This window comes from Strix uralensis, chromosome 5 (genome assembly GCF_047716275.1).
Source record: "Strix uralensis isolate ZFMK-TIS-50842 chromosome 5, bStrUra1, whole genome shotgun sequence".
Classification (NCBI taxonomy): Eukaryota; Metazoa; Chordata; class Aves; order Strigiformes; family Strigidae; genus Strix; species Strix uralensis.
Genome location: NC_133976.1, coordinates 28,414,780 through 28,432,400, shown reverse-complemented (window position 1 = coordinate 28,432,400; position 17,621 = coordinate 28,414,780). Strand labels below are relative to the sequence as shown.

Genomic DNA, 17,621 nt, shown 5'->3' with positions numbered 1-17,621 from the left:
TGGTTTTTTTTTTTTGTACAGTCTGACATTTGTTATGTGACTGAAACAAGCTTCTGAGTTGACTGTTCTTTTATGCTGTAAATATCTCTTTTCAGATGTTCGGTTGCTGCTTAATAATGACAATCTTCTCAGGGAAGGAGCAGCCCAGTAAGTACCAGATGCCACATATTCAGTTGCATAAAAGCAAGATGTTTTTCAGTAAGACTTTCACTGTCTGTAAGTGGTTGGTTTAAAAAGATGTGTTCTTGGCAAGTAAAACCCTGCTATGTGTGGTGTGCATCTTTGATCAAGATTAAATTCTTGGCACAGGAGAGAGCTGTACTGTATCCTAATGATTAAAGCAACTGTTTTGGAAATGGGTGACCTGAATTGTAGAACTAGTCTCCACCTTTTTGAATTTCATTTTCTGTTTCTTGATAGATGTTATAGGCACTGAATCTGTAATATATCTGTAAGATACTGCCTCCTTAGACCCTACTTTTATGTCAAAACATTATGCCTGCTGTATTTTATGCCAAAATTAGTTTCATCTGTAAGAATGGAGATTTCTGGCTTAGTAGTTTGGATGACTGTGGAATTTAAACTTTATCTGTTCCTCCAGTTTCTATGGGTTACTGTAAAGCTTATGTGTTTGTCTATACTAGGTTACTTTTGAACATAAATCATTGTGTAATGGTAGCTGGAATCTGCAATATGAGCACTGAATGAACCAAGGTGACTTCAAGAATTTGGGCCTGCTAGATAATGAAGTATTGATATAATTTTTTTTGATGCATCATTGCCCAGATTATTAGCTATTATTAAAATCTCCTACAGCTACTAAGGAAAAAGATTGTGCTTGATGTAGGCTTTCGGTGTTTTTTTTTTTTTTGTAGTGCGTTTGCACAGTACAACTTGGACCAGTTTACTCCAGTAAAAATTGACGGTTACGATGAACAGGTATGAATACAATGAAATACTTGAAATGTTCCTTAAACTGTTAAACATGCTGTGGTATTGTATCTTGGCAAGAAAATGAAAAGAAATGCATCTTCCCTGCCAAAATGAGATTATGGCTCTCCAATAGTACCAGTTTGTAAGTTAATCATTTGCGGTATCTAAAGAGCTTGAAATCTCAGACTGTTGACCTAAATTCAGTCAGACCTGATTTGGGCCCTTAGAAACAATTTGCTCCATCTTTAGTAGTAGAAGACATGAATTTCTATATTGCATTGTTCGTTGCAGTAAGAGGGTGAGATTCCGGGTTTTTTTTCCGAGTCAGTGTGTCATGTCCTCTCTTGCTATATGCATATTTTGTTTAAAATATGAGGCTTTGGATATGAGTAAGCTCCAGTTAAATGTAGGATATAATTAGATTTAGCATGGTATTTTTTTCCTCTTTATTCAATAGCAAATGTTAACTAAAAATGTGTCATACAGGTTTTGATAACAGAACATGGTGATTTGGGAAATGGAAAATTTTTGGATCCCAAGAACAAGATTTCTTTTAAATTTGATCACTTAAGAAAGGAGGCTACTGATCCTAGACCCCATGAAGTTGAAAATGCCATAGAATCCTGGAGAAATTCAGTTGAAACAGCAATGAAAGCCTATGTGAAAGAACACTACCCAAATGGTGTCTGCACAGTAAGTACTACATCATATAACCACTGTAGCACTGTAGATAGAAATCTTTTAAAAAAAAGAAAAAAAAAGTAACTATTTGTAAACCAGGATGATAGGCAGTTTCAGCTGTAAAGAATTTAGTCCTGTTAAGGGTTCATACAGGGAAAAATGAAGGAAAGCTTCAGAAATGTAATATTTCAGCTATTGGATTACTAGTGGGTGGTTACTGCAGGTCATAGTGAAGACTTACCTCTCAGTTCTGAAGAATTTTTATTTAAATTTCCTAAAGCATTAAGAACTTCTGTAGACTACTGCAGGTTGATCCTGTTGGTCCTGGCTACCTGGCCGGTTACTTTAAAAAAAAAAAAAAAAATCCGTAAGAGATAAATGTCTGTCTTGGCTTGGTTTACTGACAAAACCGTCAGTAAAGCAAACAGTTTTGTCTCCATCACATCTCCTATATACCCAAGTGTTGTATTCTTACCACCAGAATCAGTGGGTTCTGATGACTTCCTAAAATAAAACCTCTCAGTCTGGACTAAAATAACATTCATTTGCTGTTAGGAGCCCTATGACTGTTTAAAGTTCAGCCAGCTGATCTAATGATAGCTGTCCCATACTTTGTATTAACCTGATGGAAAAATTAACGAGGGAAAAAAAAACCAATAACAGGTGTTGTGTTTAGCAAATTGAATTGAATCCCCAGGCAGTCAGATGAGTTCCAGCTTCTGTAAAGGAAAGCAAATTGTATGTTCATTGAGATCATTTTTAGTATTATTTGATTTCGGGGATAAAGCAGAACAGAGGACCAAGCCCACCCTTTTAATCACCTTTTCGCTACTCTGTAAAGGCTTAAATCATCATTTAGTTGTAGAATGACTGGTATCTGAAACCCACCTGGTAATATATATTGTCACAGCAGCCACTGCTATGGGCTTAAAATTCCTACAGTTGCAGAAAAATGAGTTTGCAGTATATAAAATTTCAGTTAAAATGCTTGACCTTCAGATTTCTTTTGCATTGTAATATACACTTCAATGTTTCATGTACTGAATATTATGTAAGAACCATAGTAGTTATACAATTAAATTTTACAGTTTATGTAACGATGATAGAACTAGCTATCTAAGCAGTTTGAGCAAGACAGATACTGAAACTTTAACTCTGGGATTTTTTGTTTTGTTTTTGGTTTTTTTTTCATCTCTAATCAAGGTGTATGGTAAAACAATTGATGGACAGCAGACCATTATTGCATGCATAGAGAGCCATCAGTTCCAAGCAAAAAATTTTTGGTAAGTTTCTGCATGGATACAAATACATTAAAATACAACAAATTGAATAAGTGCACTAGTGCCATTATACTGATAATCCTTAGTTCAGAGAAGGAGGTACATGTACATCTTGCATGTGACTTTTCTCCCTCCACCCCAAGTTTTTCTGGCAAAACTATGTAGAAATGTCTTCCTTTGTGGTAAGTAAAATCGCAGACTGCATGTCTGCATCTCCTTTGCAGAACTTTGGGAACTTCGTAAAATTCCTTATGACTCTTCCAGTTTATCACACTGGCACCAATACCTGTGCCTGTGTTCTCTAATACAGTTGCTTCTGCTTGTGTTGCTTCCTTTGTGACTGACAATAAAACCAGCTCCTTCTAGTTTGCATGTCTCGGAAAAAGAAGGTGACCAGAGATTAATTTACTGTAGGACTTGAATCATTAATTTTTGGGTGAGGGTAGATAAAGGTGATCTTGGATGAAATGAACTCCTACAAACTACAACTTGATTTTTTTTCTGTACTTGGCTGAAAGATGTTTTCCATGGTCTGGATAGCTCAGGAAACTGGCCAGAGTTGAGATAAATATCACAGTATAGAACTGGGTTAAGGAAGTGTCTCCTAAAGATAGCTAATATATGCAGTTGTCTGAAGAAATGTATATCATTATTAATTTATTTGCTATTTTGCATTTGCTTGAAATTATATTTAGTAATCCCACAGGTAACGAATGGAAGTGCAGAAGTCTTTGTTTTCTGATGCTGAAGGTGAATATTACATATGCATAGTAACTTCAGCATATGTCTGTATCAGTTAAATGATTTACCCAGTATACTGTTCCACAGATTTTAACTGAATTTGCACAGTTAATAAATAATTTCTCTTGATGACTTAAACATGACTAGTTAAGTCTGCATGTTTTGCATCAATATTAAAAGTAACTTAAAAAATACTGATTTTTTTTTTTTAGTTTGGAAGTGTGAATGAATTTTCATATTCCAAATAGTTATTTTAATATCATAGTCTTTAAAGAAGAGGAACAGATATGCAACAACCATTTATAGATGGAGAAAATGTTCCTTTAAAGTTTTCTTTATTAAAGTTATGGTCAGACATCTATGGGTAAATATTGACCATGTTTCTAAGAGTTTTACAGGGGGATAGTCAGACTCTAATTCTCATTCTTAGCAAGTTTTAATAAATGCATATTGGTTTGGGGGATTTGAGGATGGAGGAATGGATTTAAAGTTTACCAGGCTCCTCAGTTGTATGTTTGGATATCCAGCCCAAGCCACAGCCAGTATTAATTCTCAAGGGGTCCCATCTTTTTAGCAACCTGCTGTGAAAGCAAGTTTGGATGATAGAAAACCGATACATGCCAAAGAAAAGTGTTCTATGGATTTCTGAAATAACGATCAACATAGTAGGATAGGTGGTTTATTAAAGAACCGGAAAGAACAGGAAGGACAGTTAATATATTGCAAAACATCCTAAGTCAGCAGAGGTAAATAAAGTAATGACACTTTGTTTTTAACTTAGAGTATTTCCCACAGAAGGATCCTTCTGAACTTGAACTATTTTTATTTGAGTAGCATCTTAAGTACAAACAAGATATCCCAGAGTGGAAATATTGTAGTCGTCTTAACTTCAAGGACCACAAAGTGACTAAGAAGCAAACAAATCTGTTAGCTAGTTATTGAATTCCATGCATCTAAAAACTAATGTTGTGCCTAATATAGTTCAGCACGTAAGCTTTCTTATAACTAATGGGTCTGTCTGTAAGGCTACCGGTTATATTAGTGTTCACTGAGTTGGGTGACCCTTTCAGTTTTCTTAGAGATGCCAACAAGCTTCTGAGTTGCCTTAGTCTGAATTTTCAGTGATAATCTATAATTTGGATATTGTCTGAAATAATAACCAGTGTTGGTTGGATACTAAAAACTAATTGAGTTAGTTTTTAGTATCTAAGATACGTCAATATAGATCCATTAGTAGCTGTTAATCTTGAAGTCTCACTCTCTCTCCCCTTGTTAAATGCACTGGCATCTACACCTAATATTAGTAGAATTGGAACTCATAGTATCAACTTTCCTTCTTTAAGAGCAAACAAAGGAGGAATCAAGAGACAGTTGCAGTGCATTCTTAATATAGCTCTAATTTACTAACCTTCTAATCCACTAACCTCATAACTAAATGAGAAAATGTCTAGTCTGCAGGAAAGAACTCAGGTGAAACTACAATCATCCCATACTGTTTTCCAGATGTTTGAAATGCCCTTTAAGCAATTTGGCAAGGATATTGAATTTGTGGAAGGAAATAGTTATCCTGGAACAGAAATGCTAGAAGAGCTGAAAGACCTAGTTACAGTTCAGCATAGCAGAAAGTCTTGCTACTTCAGTGTTTCTTCCATTCAAGATTTTCATAGGCTGATGTGAAATGTGACTTTGGCTGATCCAGCAAGTTGTCTGGGTCCCAGAAACAAAATATTGACTATATATGCCTAATTAATAATAAAGGAGGGAGAGAACACTGAAGGCTTTAGGCATTTTCAGAAGTTAAATCCTATTGTTAAAAGGTCTTTACTAATAAATCTCCTTGGTCCCCATCCAAAACTGAGGTTAAGTATTTTAGGAAACTGTTCTCTTCTCAACTGATTACAGGGCTGAATCTTTAGGGAAAGATTTTGTGCATGTGTAGTTAAATAGCATATTTCATTCTCTGTTTTCCTTTGACTATTAGTTGTAGGGGGGGGGGGAGTTCTTAACCAGTGGGGTGACATCTGATTTCTGTTTTATTTTTTTAAAGGAATGGCCGTTGGAGGTCAGAATGGAAGTTTACAATCACCCCTTCAACCACTCAAGTGGCTGGCATCTTGAAAATTCAGGTATGCTTATTTCAAACTGTGTCCTGATCACTAAAGTCTCTGGTTATTATCAAGGGAGACTCAGGCCAGTGTATTAAATATTCTTAGAGAATCTGGGGACCCAGTAAGCAATGCAGAGATGCCCATTCAGTTAAGTGTTAGAGACCTAATTATTTACCTATTCCTTGCAAATGCAAAATATGTGTTTAATGTAATGATTTGGAAGACTTCAGAAGATGTATTCACCTCAGCTAGGCATATATACCTCTTTGATTTCCTGTTTCTTGAATTTGCAGTGGCACAAGCCTTTAGTGAGGGTAGGCCCTTTCTGAAGTAGAACTTCTTTCTTTTCAACTGATAATAGCAGTTGTTTTTCATGTTACCCACTCTATTGTTCAGAAAGGTGGGAATCTTTGGTTTCAGTCATTCCACCATCTGAAATGTTTGAATTCAGGTCTCCTTCATTCAGAATTTGCCCTTCCTGTTGGCTTTAGGGCATTTGGAAAGGAGATACTGTCCAAGCAGGAATGCAGAAATCTTGAGACCAAAGGAAGTCTGACTGTCATGTGGTAGACAGGGGTACTTGACTTCTTAGATTGGTTCTCTGGAATGTGTACACGTATTTTGCAGGAGTTTATTAAAACAGTTCTGGGATCAGGGACTAGAATCTTAGTGCAGTCTGGCTTTTAGCGTAGTGCTTTGTTATCTTTTTACAAGACATAGGGTCAAGTTACCTTTTTCTGTGCCCCTGTGAGTTTTGCACTTTCTTACTGTTCAGTGACTTGACTTCAGAAGGAAGATGGAATTAAATGTTTTTCTAGCCATAGCCTCAGGCTAGGATGTTATTTTAGGATGTGATAGCTGCGTTCAGATCCACCCAAGCAGGGGGGCTGAATGTGATTTCCCATTCTGGGGGAAATTCTGTAACTGGAATGATAGTCAAAATGTGGAGAGCCATTATTATCTTGTCAGATCAAGACTGTCATGGTAAGCATGTAAAGTAACTTCCAGTCTTCTCAAGACTTTGGGATGGTCTAAGAAAACTGTCACTTAAATCCAGCAGCAAAACAGGCATTTTCTCCACAGCATGTACTTTTGGTTAAATATCTTAAGAGATTTTCCAGAACAAGTAGGCAGGTCTCTACCTAATTCTGTGAAAGGTTAGCCTAGAAAACAGCCTGGTTTAGTCAGGTTCTAAACGGCATCTCGATTTGGGTACCAGCTGATTTTGTCTTTTATTACTATCTCTCATAATTAATCAAGTCATTATTTACAGTTGCTTAAGTCTGTGTCCAGGGGAGCAAAGAAAAGTTTTACTTTTTTTCTTGTATAGGAGCTACTCATTTCACCAAGGAATTTTGAACTCAGTTTCAAATTTTTAGAAATTTTGTACGATTTCTTCAGTGTATGTGGGAGTGCTTCCCCTTTCCCTCTCCAAACAAACAAAAAAAAAGTGCTTTAATTTTTTTAAGGAGCACAATAATCTAGAATATGAACTCAATACAACATCAGTGGAATTTCAGAGTACTGAAATCTCAGTGTTATTTGTAGAATCTTTATGACAGCAATATGGCCATTGCCCTGCTTCTGCTAAGATCTTTTTTGTATAAGTTGGGGGGAAGTCCAGCATCACCTGCTGTCTTCAGGTGTCTTCTGTATTTTTAAGGTCACTTGCACAATTTTCTTCCTTCTTAAATTCTATTAATAAATTCTAATATAGGAGATTCTCAACTGTCTTAATCTCTTCCATTGCTTAATTTTCTTTTAATTATATGTAAGGGAAATACTGCAACAGCAGAGCCTTTTACTAAAACTAAGTCCCTATGGTGCTTGACATGCTCCAACTGTGCATGGAAAACAACTGATAAGTGTACTGGTTACTAATTTTATCTCTTAGATAATGTGTTATTCTCATCCCTCCTTAGTTAACCTTTCCAAGAGGTTCTGTTCATAAACATCATCCTTCTTGTAGTCTTCTGAACCCAGACCTAGCATTCTAGAAGGATGTCAGCAGTGAGGTATAGTACAGAACAGTTACTTCTCATATTTTGTATAACACATCCCCAAATTAGATTTTACTCTTCATCCCTGTTAAGTTTTTAGGCCTGAGTGTTTGTGAAGAATGTGACTCAGACAGATGTTTGTGCTGTTGGCCTCGGAGCACAGGGGAGGTTTGGGCCCTCTGCAGTGGATTGTGACAGAGAAGGGGGGAGATTTATACTTCTTTGGGTTCTGCTGTTTTGTTGGGAGGTGTCAGAATTTTGCACTGAGTAAGCACTCCTCATCTTTTAGGAACTGGATTTAAAAAGGCTAGCAGAAGTTTCACCCAGTAGTCTTGAGTTGAAAATAAGCTTATTTCATGGTTAGGATGATATCTTTTGTTGAAAACCAACTATTTGACAATAAGCAAAATAATAATATAAGATGAATCATAGGAAGTAATGTTCTTATCTAGGAAACCTTCCTTTTGCTTAGGTATTATAGCTGTGTCGTGTTTTCTCTATTGCTGTTTATAAAATTGAGGGTCTCTGGCACACATCATCATCATGTATATGAAATGATAGTATTGTGCATTAATACTGATAGTATTGTGCCTAATTATTAATTATTAATGTGCATTAATAATGATAGGATTGTGCCTAATAGTGAGACACAAATGTTTCAATTCCTCACAACATCAGCTAGGTTGACTATGTTGACTTGAAAGATCTTTTACAATTTTGATAAAGATGCCTCTTGAGATGTCAGTGAGCTGCATAACTCTTCTGTATCAGTTACTGTGAATGATTACATGTAACTTTGTGTGTGCTTCCTATTTTTTAAGTTTTCCAATAGTTGCATTAGAAACTCGGTGTTTTCAGATTCTTCCCAACTGAATTTAAGAATACTGGAGTTAGCTTGGGTAGAGTTTTACTGGTCTCCTCCTCCTGCAAAATAATCAAGAAAGCTGTTGTATAGATATAACACTTCAAGAATAAATAGATTTCATTCTGCTTTGCTATCTAACCTTGGCAAACTTTGCCTCAGAATGCTCCTTTGTCTAGATAAATACCAGCTTTTGTTATAAGCCATATCTAACAGAGGAAAATATCAAAACCAGGCAGATCTGGAAAAGGAAGCTTAATGTTGCGCTGTCCCTAGAAGACAGCTTGGGTGAAGCAGAAAACAAGTTCACAGTATCCTGAAGCCTTGTCAAAACTACTCTTGTTTTAAACATATCTTCACCATTTCAAGAGTTTCTAGTAAGGTCACGTAAATAGTATGTTGTTGTCTTCATGATGTCAGTCAAAACCTAAACTACTTTGCATGAAATATTACTTATATTACTTAAGGCACATCAACACAAAAATAGTTCCAGAGTAGCTTCTTTACTATTGCTCCTCAAAAATATTTAAATTATATAACGTTTTAGTTTTCCTATTTGTTTTTGTAGTTCTGTAACATTTTTTGTGGTTTTGTTTGATTTGTATAGGTTTGTTATTATGATAAATACTACAATACTTTGATTTTTCCTGTATGTTGTTGGTCTATAACATTTAATATGAGGTTCTTTGCTTAATTTTCTGTAGGTTCACTATTATGAAGATGGTAATGTTCAGCTGGTGAGCCATAAAGACATACAAGACTCTCTAACAGTGTCTGTAAGTGAACTTTAAAGACCTTAGTGTGTATATTGAAGTGCCTTTTTAATTTAAAAAGAGAAGCAACCTTAAAAAAAGTTCAGAAGTTTGGAGACTAGTTTGCTCTTCTGCATGAATGGGAATTAATGTTCTAATTTTTATATATTTTGTATGTAATATTTACTAGTTTCACCTAACATGTAGTTACTGTTTAAAAAAATTAACATGTGCTTGCATGTGACTTATATAAGCTAAATTAACTTGGATCATAAAGCTTCAATTAGCTTGCTGTCAGTCTTTCTGCACTTCTATTGTATTTATAGGTCACTCTGCAGATCAATGTTTGGAATTAATTTTTTAATATGAAGGAGGTTTCAGTTATAATATCCCACTTTAGTGCAATCTCTAGGAGATTGCTTCTCTTGCTCACTGGGAGAAGACCAGTATGCTAAAAATAGTAAACAAATGCTACCACTTGAGAAGCAGTAGTGGGTATTCTCCCTTCATTTCCTTCCTGTCTGTAACTGGTGCTGTCAGCCTCATGCTTTTCTGTACAAAAAGCCCCTTCAGAGATGCTTCGCCTTGACAAGCGTAACACCCTTCACATTTAAAACATCGGTTTTTTCATCCTTTTTCCAAATGGATCACTATAGTAACAAAGAGCAGACAGCAGAAATAAAAATTGTTTAGAAATGGTACCATATGCAGCATTACTAACTCTTAAAGGATACAACGTGAACTCCTACTACTTTTGCAATAATGGTCCTCTTGCCTACTGGAAATGGTGTTTATAAACAGTAAGGTTTTCTGTTGGAGTGTTCTTTAATAAGACTTAAGCCAGTGAGGTTAAACTGGCAAAGGGAAATTGTAAAAGTGAACAGTAGAAGTATTTTAATGATAACAGCTAGTAGTGACCAGTTTGGCTCAAAAGCTTAATTCATCAATGAAGATCATTGTTCGCAACTATAAAGCAAGGCTTGTTGGCTTTTCAGTTGCAATAGCACCATAAAGAATGTGGGAGTGTGGTGCCAACTGATAACGCTTCTGGAGCTGTAGATATAAAATTACTTTTGACCCCCTAAGGAAAGGGAGTTTAGTCTTTCATTCAACTAAGAGTTGCTTCAGGGAAGGTTATGTGGAAGAAGTTCTCCTTTCAATAGCTTTTGCTTCACTTTCTAGTGGGAAGAAACTTAATCCTGTTCCACAATTTAGTAAAGCAACAGAAGACTGATGAGTAGAAAAACATCTTTTACATAACTTTCCTACCTCCTGCTAGAACAAAAGCAAGTATGCTGCTGGTTACCAATTTTTAGCCTTGCCTTTGAGCTTCATAGAGGGCAGAGGCTGTAAAAGTTCTTATTTCACACAGAAGGAATGGTAGGTAGATTAAAAGGAGCCCCAACGACTACTCTTCTTTGTTGTTTGGCAGAGAAGCAATTTTGTACTATCAGTGGGCACAACTGAAATAAATGACTCAAGAGTTCTCTTCTTGCTAGAGCTATGAATAATTTTGCTGAAGGTTAATTTTTTTATCCCTAATTTCTCTCTGAGCCAAATAAGACCTCATACCCCTGAATTCTTCCTTTCAGTAGCAGAGCCTTTGAAATCATTGCCTCGGTTCACTGAAAAGTCAAAACATTTTCATTTGTTCTACTTGGTCTCTACCTCCTCCTTCATCTCTCCACTGTGTCCAGGAACACTTTCACAACTGTTAGGTGCAGTTTCACTGAAACTTTGAAGCAGTTATAGTGAAGCTGCCATCGCTTTCTCCCAGTCTTTGCCTTTGTAGAAACAAGGGATCATGTGGGGCATGAGCTTTCCTAACTTTCAACAGCTTCTGCAAAAGTACCCTTAGGAATGTCTCCAACACCAAGTTGGAAGTTTCAAAATCCATGAACCCTCACTTTGTTCTTGAGACTTCTTTCAACCGCCTCAGCTAATTTGTCTCCAAATTGACTGATAGGTCATTTTTTTATTTTTAAAACAAACATACACTTGCATACTTAAGGATGAGGCTGGAAGCCAAGAAACTGTTTATCAGTCATGATGAAATTTGGACATCGTGGTGTGTTGCACCCTCATTTTTGCAAGATATTCTTGGGGATGTGTTTATAAGGCTAGGTATGTAAAGTCTAGTGTTTGGCTTGGCTTGTCTCCAGGTTCAGAACGTTCGGAGGTAAACAATTTTGGTTTTTTGGTTTTTTAGTTGTATTCTTCATACTTCTGGGTTAGCTGGTGTTCTTTAAGTTTTCCTGCATTTGTACTGGAAATTTAACATTGATAATGTTAATATCTATACTTTGTGTGTTTTAGAGATTTGTGGGTGCCTTGTCATATTTCCAAATGCTGTTCTGTTCCATATGTCTCTTTATCTTACCATAGAATTTTTAATCAAAATATTTTAATGAGTTCCATGCTAATCTTTATGCTTGTTGCAGTTTGCCTGTTTTTATTTTTTTAATATAGTAATAATATAAATATAATAATCACAGAATCATCTAGGTTGGAAAAGACCTTGAAGGTGGCATATGCCTTTTGGAGGAATGTTTTTTTCAGTTTTGGTTTAGCCACTAAATGGTCGTGTGTTCTCATGGAGTCTACCTGACATCACTCGTAACTATAGGAATAAACATAATCTAACTGGTCTTAAAATCATGCTGTACATCAGACCTAATTAAAATGCTTTTTTTCTAGAATGAAGCCCAGACAGCAAAGGAATTTATAAAAATTGTAGAGGCTGCAGAAAATGAATATCAGGTATGTTGGAAACAAACGCTATATCCTTACTCATGTATAACATAACATTACCATATACTTAACCAAGTAATTCTTTAATTAGCAAGCTTTTGATATTAAGATAATGCAGTTCCATACAAATATAAAGACTGCATGCTGCTATTAACTGTATCCTCCCTTTCCATACCTTCTGGTGATTGCACCCCCCTACTTAACATTACATCAGAAGTTATTTTTTTGAGAGCAGAAAAGTCCCTAGCACGATCAGATAGAAGCAATTCTGATTTCTTTCAGTATTAGTGCATTCCTTAAGTGGAATTTTTGTACAGATTCTGTTCAGAGGCTAATCTGTTAGACAGCTCTGCTAAATATGACTATAAGCACTATCCATTTCAATTAGTCATTTTAAAGTTAGAAAATTATAACTGTTCTGTAGAAGTGGATTCATGCTCATTTAGGTCTTGAACATAAGATATAATTTCAGACACCATGTTCCATCAGTTTTAAAAAAACTTTAATAAAAATTTACTATGTATCATATGCATTATATTCAAGTTCATATGATGATGTGGACTGGCTCTACCATCCTCACAGAAATAACAGTGGAAGACTTTGGTGTCTGAAATTAATGATGTATGAGCTAACTCCAATTGGCAGTTTGTTCATGCTGCTGATTAACCACACTGCAGTTTGCAGAAACACCTAGGCTATGGCCAGGTTTATTGCATCCATCTCACTAATTTTCTTCACATAGTTTCATTCTAGATCTAACAGCTTTCCTTCATAAAATATTTTAATTTAGCATATTTTTATGAAGCCTGTTTAAGAAGTAGCAGACTACTCAATCATTTAACTTTTTATATAACATCTTAGTTCTGTTTTTCATGTGTCTTTGTTTTGTATGACTTTGTGTTTAACAGACTGCTATCAGTGAGAATTATCAGACTATGTCAGACACTACTTTCAAGGCCTTACGTCGACAATTGCCAGTTACCCGCACCAAGATTGACTGGAACAAGATCCTTAGCTATAAGATTGGAAAAGAGATGCAGAATGCTTAAAGTGAACGTTGCATGACTGGATCATTTTAGTGTCCTTGTATACAAATAAAAATTATTACAAAAAGTATTTGGAACTGTCAAATCACCCAGTCAGCATGGGCTTTTGCCATTGAAAATCACTGTAAGTAGTTTGGTTAGAGCACAAAGCTTAGCTAATTGACTTTTTTCCTTTCTTTTCAGAGGGTTGCAACTTCAGTATAGCTGAATATCTTCCTTTAGAGTTTCTGTTGTACCTTTATTTTTTTATAATGAAGAGACCATGCCTTTAGTTTTCAATTACACATTAAGAACAGTTTGAAAAATATTTTTGCATATGATAACCCTTTCTCTTGCTTTCATGTGAAATGGACATCTTCCCAAATTTGCTGGATTTCTTGTGGAGATCAGTAATGTGCATTTCTAGGTTAAGGTCAATATGGAGTTAGCCTTAGATGCTGTTTTTAAAATCATCTATCCTTTCATTGTCTGTAAAACTGGGAAAAGCATTTTCTATATCATTTAAACCTTTCAGAATACTTACTTAGCTAGCTCCATGGTAACTAAATTTTTTTTTTTTAAGAAAAGGCCAAGGTGTTTTGAAATTAAATAAAAGTACTTATTTCAGAAATGCATTTAATGCTTTGTTCCTGAGAATTGCTTAAATGAGCTCAAACTCCATCTGCCCTTGAGGGTTTTTTTATCATAAAGCCACAAATGTATTATAACAAGGCATATTGTAATATATATAATCCTGTACTCATTACTATGTCAGTTTATTTTTTTCTTGGATTGAAATGTACTAAAATTCAATGTGACATTAAAAGGCAAATTTTCTATTTATTTGAGTATCAGATTGCTTCCTGATATAGCCTATTTTTGGTGGGTTTATATATTTTTAAGATACTGCTTAGAACAGCCACAAACTTGTGGCCTATTGGCTATTCTCTGTGTGTTTGGAGATTGCTGTAATATCATCATCCATTGTTTCCATCTGCATTTTAAGAAATATCTACATATGGAAGTCTACTTAAAACAGGTATCTTTTGGCTTCTTATTGGCTACAGATGATGGAAGAAATTACAAAACCAAAAATAATACATTTGTCTGGAGAATACTTTCCCTGTCTGATACATCTTGTGTTGAAAATGGATGTCAGGTATCAAAAAACACAGACTTAATTACAAAAGCTATATAACATTTCTATGAAATACATAGATTTCATTTTTAATTGGATGAAAACCTGTTTTAAAATATGCTACCTAATTATATGCTCATGATGGAAAATTAAACTGGTGGGTTTTTTTTTTTAGAAAGCAAGTATTTATGCACACTACTAAACCAGTAAAACTTACACAAAGGTTTTGTATCTTTGTTTACAGCATGATCCAATTAATTACCTTAAACTGTTAAATTACAGCATAGCAAGAGAAAGAGTCTGGACTTGTACTAAGTATAAAAATGTACACACAAAGTAGTTTACTGTTTGAATTGTAGTAGCAATACCCCTATATTCTGTTCTTCAGTGCTCTCTTATAAAGGGGTATAGAATTAACTGAACTTCTTGAAATTGCTGCTACTTTACAGTACTAAACTGTTTAGTAGAAGAGTGGGATTTGTTCTACCACAGTCTTCCTGGAGAGTTGCCCTCTTAATTGTCTTTGTAGATCAGCTGTTGAACCATGTTGTTCTTTAAAAGAAGGCTTATAAAAGCTGTATGTGAGCTAATAACAGATGCTGAGTCACTGTCAAGTCAGTCTGTCAATCTCTACTAAGATCTAAATACGAACCTTGTTTGAAGAATTTCTTAAGCATATTTAAGAACAAGCTAAAATTAAAAGGCAGTGAATGGACAGTTAGGAGAACTGTTAATGGGCAACAATGGTGCAAATAACTTTTCTAGCTGTTAGAATATTGCGTATGACCGGAATCGGCACTGGCTAAAAGTCAGAATGCTATTTTTCTTACCTGAAATAAAAAGCTAGTTTTAAATATATTCCTAATAAAGAGGTATTTTACTGTGAAGTACTCTATTACTATGTTTCCCTCTGTTTATTCAGTCCTGTGATAGTCTTAATTCCTTATCTTCAAAAGAATAGCATCTTACAGGTTCAATTCTACCAGTAGGGTGACATAAGTAGATTTGTATTACTTATTTTTTTTCTGTTGTGTTGATTTTTAGTCTGTGAGATAATTTTAGACCTTGAACATCAAATTTATTAAGTTATAGCTTCAATAAAGCAATTTATAAGTAAATCAACTATTCTGTTACTTTTTAAAAATGGTATGCTGTATCATATTTAGGGGTAATGGCTCCCCAGATGAAGCTGACCCGAGTATCAGCTGAGGCACATGGCGCATTTGGAGTTACTGATTTTTCTCAAAATTGTGGATGTCACTTGCACGTCTTTTGTTTCTACCCTACCCCTTTTAAATTGGAGAACTTTAGACCTTGCTTGGTAGGCTTTAGGGTACTTTGTGTAGGTAAAGCACTTTCTCTGATAAATTTTGCTGTGGCAATTGTCTTAATGTGAATTACTATTTGTTTATATTCTATTTTTAAATATAAAGACAAGCTTTGTATTGTGGAATGTTGATGTACTAGACATTATGGCTTGTAATATGGACTTGTAAAATGCTTGCGTTTATGAAGTGTATTACATCTTATGCATTTTAGTGCCCCTTTATACAAAGGAATTTTTAACTTCTGCAAGTAAGCAATTGTTCTTTCTGAACATCTGCAACAAGAGTGGCAATTCTGCTTTCAGGTTCTCCTGAGCAGCCCCTTTTTGTATGTCTGTCTAAAAATTCATACTGCAGGTAGAATGAAACTTTAAAATCATTGTAATTTTGATTCCATCACTACTGCTTCTTATGCTCTACATGCTGATAACAGTTCTGCCGGCTGGTTCAGTTGGGAACACTGCAACACAGCTCGCTAGTAAGTGGTCATTCAGCCCAGCGTTAAAAGTGTTGTGTGAGACTGAACATCCAAATAGATGTGTTCTCTTTAGGGGATTACTTCAGCTGCATCTACGGCAGTGATGTAGTTTGTGCAGTTTGGGAGTAAATCCCTCTCTCATCCCCACTTGCCACATACTGGTTTGGCTGACAAAGCAGTTTTGGTGCTCTTGAATTCAATTCCTTTTGGGGAACTCTGACCTGGGAACTGGGCTCTAGGTGTGCACTGAATGCCCTCCAGCTCCTAAAGGTGACCTGAGTCCATAGCAGTGTGTTCCTTCAGGCAGCTTGAAACCACCTATGCGTTGAGGATGTCCAGAGGATCAGACTAAGCCTGGCCTTCAAATTTCCAGACTGTATATACTGTAGGTATAGAGGTTGAACATCAACTGTTTGATTCTATGGATTTGCTCCTATCGTACTGAATTACTTGCTGACACGGACATAGCTTCTGCCGCATTCGTTTACTGGAAAGACTGAACCTGTTCGTCCTCTGATGCAACTGTAAACTAGGTTTAGATTAAACTTAGTTTGTTCATAACCTCCAAGTGTCAGTTTTTGTGTGACAGTGTCAACTCTGAACTTTTTTTTTTTTTTGGAAAGGGGAAAATTTGCATCAGATTTAAACAAAAAAAGTGTTTCTTTTTCCACAGCTAAAGGAAAGGAACTGTGAATAGGTATTTTATTCCTTCTGTGAAAATTAATGCTTAATACTTGGTAGGTTTTCTTATTAGCAATATTTTTCTCTGCTACCGTGATTGCCTTACCTGTAACAGGTATTGTTCAGCATGGTATTATCCATGTGCTCGTCACACAAGAGGGTAAGAGTAGCAATTGTTGCCTTAAAGGATATATTCTATAAACATGTTTACTTTTCTGTGTATATTTTCCTTGCAAATCAATACAGTTATGCAGAGGCAAATCTGTTGGGTTTATTCCTCATAAGAGGAGCATGTAGGGACTTTTGCCTGACTGGCTGTAGCTTGAAATAACTTCAGATTTGAAACAACTTCCATCTTACAGGGTTGTAAATGTGCCTGCTAAAGTAGAGTTTGGTTGGTTGGTTTGGGGGGAACAACACCACATTCTAATAATGACTTTTACTAAATACTAATTTCAGTTTTGTATTTAAATGTGCTTAATATTTTTCAATGTCAGGTGTATATTCACTACAGCTACTGTAGGCATCAGTGAAAGAATTGAGAGTACTTACTTTAATAAGTAGCTTCCCAGCGTACAACTCAGTTACCCTTCAAGATTATTTCAGAAATTACTTAGGGATGATAACATAGAAGGCTGAGCTATAGCTTTAGCACAACACTATGAATGCAAGATAAGCAGTGTTGTGCAGAGGGGTTCAGAAAAGCATGCTTATGATCTCTCTTAACAAATAAAGATGTCCTTGGAGGGATTGCCAGTTATGGTGCAACAGCCTGCTAAGGCAAAAGTTGGCTCTCATGGTACATCTGGAACCTCTGCTACTGTCCTCAGACCTAGGGGAGAGAGGTATGGTCCCACGAGGTAAAG

General features: G+C 35.7%; 1 protein-coding gene across 2 annotated transcripts in view; it reads left to right on the top strand.

Moving 5' to 3' along the window:
• Window positions 1-16,635, top strand: part of CAPZA2 (capping actin protein of muscle Z-line subunit alpha 2) — a 33,646-nt gene extending 17,011 nt beyond the window's left edge. For both annotated transcript variants that reach the window (XM_074870216.1, XM_074870215.1), the window contains 8 exons: window positions 96-147; window positions 876-939; window positions 1,420-1,626; window positions 2,818-2,897; window positions 5,683-5,761; window positions 9,310-9,381; window positions 12,055-12,117; window positions 13,017-16,635. In XM_074870216.1, the coding sequence (XP_074726317.1) occupies window positions 96-147; window positions 876-939; window positions 1,420-1,626; window positions 2,818-2,897; window positions 5,683-5,761; window positions 9,310-9,381; window positions 12,055-12,117; window positions 13,017-13,157 (758 nt within the window). In that variant the 3' untranslated portion in view covers window positions 13,158-16,635. The remainder of the gene's footprint in view (window positions 1-95; window positions 148-875; window positions 940-1,419; window positions 1,627-2,817; window positions 2,898-5,682; window positions 5,762-9,309; window positions 9,382-12,054; window positions 12,118-13,016) is intronic.
• Window positions 16,636-17,621: the final 986 nt, after the last annotated feature.